This window comes from Desmodus rotundus, chromosome 8 (genome assembly GCF_022682495.2).
Source record: "Desmodus rotundus isolate HL8 chromosome 8, HLdesRot8A.1, whole genome shotgun sequence".
In the NCBI taxonomy this organism is placed as follows: domain Eukaryota; kingdom Metazoa; phylum Chordata; class Mammalia; order Chiroptera; family Phyllostomidae; genus Desmodus; species Desmodus rotundus.
In genome coordinates, this window is record NC_071394.1 from 5,768,563 (window position 1) to 5,776,760 (window position 8,198).

At 50.1% G+C, this 8,198-nt stretch overlaps 1 protein-coding gene across 4 annotated transcripts in view; it reads left to right on the forward strand.

Moving 5' to 3' along the window:
• The window catches only part of DNAAF11 (dynein axonemal assembly factor 11), a 62,557-nt gene extending 54,564 nt beyond the window's left edge, over positions 1 to 7,993 (forward strand). For 2 of the 4 annotated variants that reach the window (XR_006652890.3, XR_008427535.2), the window contains 3 exons: positions 3,191 to 3,982; positions 4,684 to 4,783; positions 4,888 to 7,993. Coding sequence is in view for 1 of the 4 variants with exons in the window: in XM_045181692.3 (XP_045037627.2) it covers positions 3,191 to 3,368 (178 nt within the window). In the remaining 3 variants the exon portion in view is untranslated. Of the gene's footprint in view, positions 1 to 3,190; positions 4,580 to 4,683; positions 4,784 to 4,887 lie in introns of those variants that run through there. The other 2 variants (XR_008427534.2, XM_045181692.3) reach the window with 2 other exon arrangements.
• Positions 7,994 to 8,198: the final 205 nt, after the last annotated feature.

Consider the following 8,198-nt stretch of genomic DNA (forward strand, 5'->3'; position numbering starts at 1 on the left):
TGTATGTTTCGGATAATAGTCTTTATCAGATGTCTTTTGCAAGTATTTTCCCCCAGTCTGTGGCTCATTTTGTCATTCTCCTGAAATTATCTTTCACAGAGCAGCAGTTTTTCATTTTAATGAAGTCCAGCTCATCAGCGATTTCTTCACGGTTCATGCGTTTGGTGTTCATCTGAAATTCATCACCGTACCGAGGTTTTCCAGGTTTTCTGGTTTTTCTCCTGTTATCTTCTAGGAGTTTCATAGTTTTGCATTTTATGTTTAGGCCAGTGGTCAATTTTGAGTTAGTTTCTGGGAAGGTCGCAGGATCTGTGTCTAGACTCTTTTTTGTTTGTTTGTTGTTTTTGCACGCGGATGACCAGGAGTCCCATGACCGTTTGTAGAAGACACTATCCTTGCTCCATTGTACTGCCTTTGCTCCTTGCTCAAAGATCGGCTTACGTATTATGGGAGGTCTTTGCGTGGGCTCTCTATTCTGCTCCATTTACCTGTTTTTTTGTTCTCTGCCAGTGACACTCACTGTCCTGATTGTAATAAGTCTTTAAATTGAGGAGTATCAGTCCTTCAAATCCGTTCTTCTCCAGTGTTGTTATGGCTAGTCTGTCTTTTTCCCTTCCTGTAAACTTTACAACCACTCTGTTCTGTGAGCTGCTTCATTGCTGAGCAAATAGTCTGGGGGCTTCTCGGAGGTCTGGGGGGCACTCAGCCAGGAAGCCGTGTGCTTTGGGCAGACCCTATGTGGTCCGGTTTGGAGCCACTTCACTCTAAATTCAAGCCTGAGGGTCTTTAACCACCAGCTGCCATAAACTACCAGAGGCATCAGCTTGGGGTGACAACTCAGCTCTCCTCTGTCCCACCGACGCCACTCTCCTTGCAGCCCCGCAGGGAGGTGGGCAGCGTGGGCCTATGTCCTATTCACTCTTACATGAGAGAGAAGCCCTTTGGGACCCACCCTAACTGGGGAGAGGGCCTCTGTGAGACTGCCCACCTGGCATGCTCGGGACCTTGACCTCTGTCCCCGGACATCCAAAGCACAGCTTTAGGGGCTCAGAAAACACCCTCTGCAAAGGTGGCATCAGCACCCCTGTCCCTCTCTGGGTTCCTCCATTCACTAAATTCTGACCTCTGGGAGTTCCTTGTTGTCTTGTCAGATTCTTAATGATCTCGAGGACATTTCAGCTGGAAATGGGAGTCTTTGGGCCAGCTATGCCAGCCTATCGTATTACTGGAAGAAAGTTCTTAGGTTCTTTAGTACAAGGAATCAATCTTTGATGTGTCGTATGCCTAGTCATACTTTGTTTTTGCTCCCTTCTTTGCTAATAAATACGTTCATTTTATCTTCCAGTTACTCTCACTAGACTCTAGCAGGCCTGGTCCTGGCAGCCAGGTGGCGGGTCACCTCCAAGGGACTCTGTCCTCAGAGTCCTCGGGGCTGTGACTCGAAGGCAGGAAGCAGCAGGGAGAAAAGCCCTGTCCTCTTTGTTTGGGGGTTAGTGCATCCTCCAGCGCCCTGGCCTGGCCACCTGCTGTTCATCACCCAGAACTTCAGGAGAACTTAAAGTCCTGCTTGCCTGTTGCCCCTCCGCCCCTCTCCAAGTAGGTGAGCGCAGATAACTGTGAGCTGGCCAACTCACTCTTTATTGCCGGGATCCGGAAGTTGTGGCCCCGGAGACAGGCCTGCAGTGCGATGGGCTGCTGTCCCTCAAAGTCAAGGACAACATCGTTATAACAGATGAATGTGGATATTTACTTCCTTAATCCACCGATGTCATAGCCTTTCAAATAAGAATATAGTAATTAAAAAGTAGAACTCTAATAATGACTATAATGTAGGTCTTTGAAAACTAACTTCCTGCAAATTTTATAGAGTACAATGTGGGTCTTCAGAATATGCTATTTTGTACTCTTTGTATACTTTGTATTTTCATACAGTGGGTTTGTGTGTATTATTCAAAATACTGAGAGGAATCAAAAACTCAAATGCCTTTCCGGGCTGAGCAGATTACAGAACTGAGGGGAAGGGCTTCAAGAACAATCGAGAACTCATACTTTCCAAAGACAAGGGAAACTATCGCCCACCCCCACCAAATTGTGCCTCCTGCAGGAAATCGGTATAAGCACTCCTGGACTAGACCGACTGTGTGATTTCCTCTAGATTACAGATAACTTCTTATTTCATTTCATTTTCCCATATACTGATTTTTTTTCTTTTAAAAATGTTTATTTTTCAATTACAGTTTACACTCAATATTGTTTTGTATTAGTTTCAAGTATACAGCATAGAGGTTAGACAACCATGATTTTAAAAATTTGTTCAACAAGTCTTTATTCAGTAAAACTGTGTGCCAAAGATACAAGTTGAAAAAGACACAATTTCCGCTTCCAAGATGTCAGTCTAGCAGAGAAGGAGACCAATCATGGGACAGTTACACGGCAGTGTGATCAGTTACCAGAGAGGTTGCCTGTCTGCTGCGACCATTGGACGTCTGGTGTCTAGAACATAGTAGGCGCTTAATATATGTCCGTTGAATAACTGACTGAGTGAGTGACGCAGTGAGTCCAGAAGAATGTGACTGATCAGCAAACCCCTGGGGGAACTTTGTGTAAATACCAACTACTGGGCCCAACTCCAGGCCTTTGGAATAGAAATCTCCAGAAAAGCAGCCCTGTGACCTGTAGCACCTAGACATCCTGTGACGATGATGACGGCCACCACGGTCCGGTGGCTTTCTCTCTCGAGGGTCTCACCCTAAGCACTGCTGAGAGCACTGGGTGCGGGCAGTAGGAGCAGGTTCCTGGGGCTGGATCTTCTGACGCAGCAGGGTCCCTGATCCTTACCGGCCACATCCAGGAATGAGACCTGCCTGGGGTGACTCTGTCATGATCCCAGCTGTGGGCTTTGACTTAGGTGAGCAGACCTCTGACCCACTGACCTCTCTGCCAGCTGCCTGGGCGTTTGCAAGCCTGGTGTCACTTTTTAACATTCTCTTACTCCAAGGCAACAGTCTTGCTGCTACAAGGCTCTAAGCTACTTAAAACCAGGTGCAGTCCCTTACTTTTTTGTCTCTATGCTCCAAGGATAGAGCACTAGCCAGTGTTTGCTGAATAAATGAATGAGGGAGTTGTATCTGTTTGAAATTTAATTGTAAATGATCTATCAATTTCCTTTGGCCTTTTCTTGTTGTTACAGAAGCAAGCGAACTGAGAAACTAGAAGTGGACCCTAGCAAGCACTCCTTCCCCGATGTGGCTAACATAGTTCAAGGGGAAAAACACAGGCCCAGAAGAGTCCGACCCGAACCTGAAGTTATACCAAGCGAGGAAGACCCAGACTTTGAAGATAACCCTGAAGTACCTCCGCTGATATGACACGTCAGGCTGCATTGACCGTGACCCTGGGCCTACTCTGCTCAGTGCGGAGAGCATACACACATAATTTATGGGATAAACCTAGAGTCGTTTATCAATAATGTCTTAGCTCCTACTTTCTACACTGATATTCTTAAACTAGTTTGAAATTAAACAGTGTACCTTAAATTTGCCATAACTCATTATTTGTCTAGATAAAGTGTTGGCTAGTGAAAATGTTCAGTAAATCATAGAACTAACCTAATGCAGATATCCCTTAAATAACCAAAAATGTGCTGTTATGGACTGAATGTGTGTGCCCCTCCCAGTTCGCATGTTGAAGCCCTAACCCCACATGTGGTGGCGTTTGGAGGTGGGGACTTTGGGAGGTAATTAGGTTAGATGAGGTCACAAGGGTGGGCCCCCGTAGTGGGGTTAGTATCCGTAGAAGAAGAGGAAAAGAGACCACAGCTCCCTTGCTCACAGTCTCCCTTTCCCTCTCTCTCTCTCCCTCCCTCTCCTCCCATCCACGGGAGGACACTGAGAAGGCAGCCATCTGCGAGTCCGGAAGAAGGACGTCACCAGGAACTCAACTAGCCAGCACCTTGACTTTAGACTTCCCAGCCACCAGAACTGTGAGACACAAATGTTTGTTGTTTAGGTCACCCCAGCTGTGGTATTTTGTTAAGGCAGCCTAAGCAGACTAAGACACTGTCTGCTCCTCAGAAAGGATACACAGAGTCCTGTGTGTCATCTTATCCATCCTTGGGTGACGGGTACTCCTCCTCTAGAGGAGTCACACCTAAATGTTGCAGCACCTGCCTGAACCTTAATCCAGGGGCAGGAGGGTTCACTCAAGGTTAAGAGAGGGCAAAGGTGGCCCTGGCCAGTGTGGCTCAGTTGGTTGGAGCATCATCCCATAACCACAAGTTGGGGGTTTGATTCCTGGTCAGGGCATGTATCTAGGTTGCGGGTTCGATCCCTGGTCTGGGTGAGTGCTATCCCGGGTCCGGGCACGTATGGGAGGCAACCAATGGAATCTTCTCTCTCACATCGATGTTTCTCTCTCTCCCTTCCTGTCTCTCTAAAAGCAATCAACAAAGGTCCTCAGCTAAGGATTAAAAAAAAAAAGAAAAAAAGAAAGGCAGGATTTCAGGCCCTACCCCTGTAAAAAACAACAGAACGGGCAGAGGCGATGTGAGAGACCAGATCCGTGGTGTTCGGAGAGTGGCTGCAAGGTGAACCCTCAACCTTCAGTTTATGCCAACCGTAACCTGTGGGCCTGGGTCTCCCTGCATCCCTCCTCACTCCACCCCTGCTCATTCCTTGCTTCCAGGAGGCTCATTGCTTATGCCCCCGAGTCAGCCGCCCAAGGGCAGAAGAGGCCTCTGTCCTCCTAGTCCCTGTTCCCAATGCCCAAGACACTCTCCATCCAGGTATTTTTTTTCCTGGTTTTCAAGTTTTGCTTGAGCAGCAAGATGGCCCATCATGTCCCCATGTCCCCAGCATAGCCACTCATGTCTCTGCGTTGTGCTCTTAGCTACCACAGGGAGCCTTGCAGTGGGAGCCCCTGCACCCAGTGGTCCCGGAATGTCACCAGGAAGCCGATGACCGCACTGAGAGGACACGCCCTCCTTCCCCGCTCACTGCGGGCCTGCCTTCCACATGACCGCCACAGGGGCTGCAATAGGCAGTGTGTCTGTCACCGGGGACAGTCTGTCTCAGCTTGCCTGACACTCTGGGTGGGAAGCGGTGCCTCGTCTCCAGTGGACACACAGCAGACCAGTGTGTCTGTCACTCTTGTAGCAGACCTTTGCTGGGACTTGCTGTCTCTGGGGCGTCTGGTCCCCAAGTTTTGCTCCTTCTGCGTAGTCTGGTGTTGCTCTGGTGTTTGAGATAAGTTCCAGTTGGCCCTGCTGACAGCTCCATCACTCAGCAAACAGGTGCAAGGAGCCACATTGTGTGCCAGGACAGATTCTCTCCCAAGAGTCCCTCTCCAGGTCCCTGTCCTCTTTCTGCTCCCTGTGGCCGGCAGTGTGATGGCCGGGTGACCCCCTCGGCACCCTCCTCTCCGTGTGCATGCTCACCCTCTCCTTGGATACCCACAAACTCCATCCCGTGGCTTCTGCTCTAGACTGACCCTAACCCCAACTCTTGCCCCACCCTGAAATGCGTGCCCCTTTGCCTGCTGCCTAGAGGACAAGATCTGGGCCCCAACCTGTTGTGAGGGCACATCTCCCGCCACTTCCCCCTGGGCACCCAGCCTGCCCACTACACCGAACTTGTCACCATTCCTGACGGTATACATGACCCTCTGTCCTGGGTATCACTGAACTGAGGCTGGGGACGCAGTGGGTCCCAGGGCCCTGGTGAGCCCTCTCGGGGCCGCATGGGAGCTGTGTGGTGGTGCCGGGGCCCAGGCACAGAGCGCAAGCCCAGCAGGGGGGAGAAAAGGAACCTGGACCCCACCTTGCACAAGACTCAACATAGGAAATGTCATTTTTAGATCTGAATGTGAAAGGTAACACAGAAACTTCTAGATAACTGCCGCCTCTCTGGGACCTTCCCGAGTGGGGAATCCGATCAGGCTGAGCCTGTAGCTAACTTAGGCGCATGTGAACAGTGAGCCAGAAGGGCCAGCGGCAGCGTACTGTCAGGGCCAGGACTCAGAGTCTCCCCGCTGGACCCCCGCCTGCTGAGGGAGCAGCCACAGCTTGCATCTGCATCCGGGCATTACTGGGGAAGCTCCTCGTCCGTGGGAATGTGTGCTGCCTGCCCCCGGTGTGTCTGTCCTTCCACGTGGAGGAACACTCTTTGGTGTCACACTCCTTGGACGGAACTGAGGCATTGAAAACAGGGGTGCTGTTGATTGTACCCCCATGTACTGTAACGCCTTACATTCTTGTGGGGCTCCTGATTCCCCTCTTCATGGAGACTTAACCAGTCTAGGTTTGTTCTTCTGTACGCTTTCCTTCCTACAACGACCTCAGGATTATGCCACTTCCTTTTCTCCCCGGCTCCCTTGGGGGCACGGCCATGTATTGTTCATTGGTGGCTCCCAAGAACTGCCCATACCACACAGTTTGAGTGACTGTCCCACACTGACCACTGAGTTTCCATCTTTCATGTCACTTCCCTGCTCAAAACCTGCAGAGACTGAACGTTCTGGATGCAAGAGCCTGGTTTCCGTGTGGCCCAGTGCTGCTGACCCTGGGCTGGGCCCAGGTGCCCAGGTGAGCCCGCACTGGACAGCACTCCTCCACCTGGACCCAGCAGGCTCCTCAGCGCCAGTTCAGCCACGTCCTTGCACAGGAAGGTAATATGATTTTCATGACTGAAGAACTCTGGTTCACAGGATCCACTTCAAGGATGTTTCTCTAGCCTAGAAAGTTCTCATACCTGACTATTACTTGTGAACCACATACAAAGTGCCTACGGCGGGGCCAGCATAACACCGGACGCATCATACACAGTGCTCTCCAGTCAGAATGACCTGTAGTGTTGGGAGCATTGGCCCCATTTCACAGATGAGGCACGTGGGGTTCTTGGGACTGGACGACTTCTTAGTAAGAACAGTCTGGCTTGAAACTCGAACCTATTGCATTTCAAACCTATGCACCTCTCACTACGCACGCGTCTTTTATATGACACCATACTAATTTATAAAAAAAATATACAAAGTTCCATATATGCGCATTAGCAAGATTATACCTTTAACTCCATTGACAAAGAGTCCCAAACCCTTACCTGATATGAAAATATTTGCACTTTTTTTTTCATTGCAATGTCTCTTTAAATCAGCCCTTTACTCTTTTTTTTTTTTTTCTCTGTTAATTAGCCAGGTTGCTAAGCTGGCACAGTGCAGTGGTGTAAAAGTGTCCCCATATTAATAGTGCCTCATCAGCACAGAGGCAGCGTGTGAAATTACCTTCGGAAGTATTACCTGAATGCAGTTAGCACCCCCGCCACTGCTGGCCTCAGACAAGAATGGGGGCTCAGCAGAAATAGCAGCAGGCCCACATTAGCCATCTGCAGAGTCCTGGGGTCAGAGAAGGTGAAGGCCTCTTTGCCCACCAGTGGCCCTCCCACCACTCTGCCCCCCCTTGGCTGCACTATCCCCTGAGCCTTCAGCCCGCAGCACTCAGGGCCCAAGGTGTCCAGAGCTAGCTGCTCCCGACCGGAATTTCTCTGTTGGGGGTTCACCCCTTAAACAGAGCATATTGCGTCTCCAGGCAACTGGACAGATCAGGTGTGAGTTGTGCTAATGGGGCAGGGTCCCTGGCACCAGGGACACCTACCCCTGCCTTCAGTGCTGGGTCTAACCTCCCAGGAACCTCTATGCTGCATGGAGGAGGAACTGGGGTATCAGGATTAAGGGGAGCTTAGTGGGAGCCCCTAGGGGGGTTTCCTCCAAGACCTTTAGGCAACTCAACCTGTGATTCGCCCTGCCTGGATCGTGAATTTTCTCCCCAGTATACACCAGGGATCCCCAAAGTGCCAGTCTTGGCATTTCAAAAGTGTAGCAAGTTCCATTTTATTTGAGATTAAAGTTACTTATTTATCTGCTGATAAAGTAGAGTAAACTCAGGGCAGGTCGGTCTGTCCCACGACCAGAAACAGCCTCCTCTCCACCAGAGAGGGGCCAGGTAACTGGAGGGCAGGTGGTAGCTGAGGGAGGGACTGTGGAGAAAATGGAAAGCCCTACATGGGTGCCCACACAAAGGGGACACCTCCTCGTTTGCCGCTTACTAGCCATGTCCTAGTGGGAACACTGTTCACCTCGTTGGACCCTCAGTTTCTTCTTCTGTCAAACAAGGGTTATAGTGACACCGATCTCATAGAGGTGGTTAA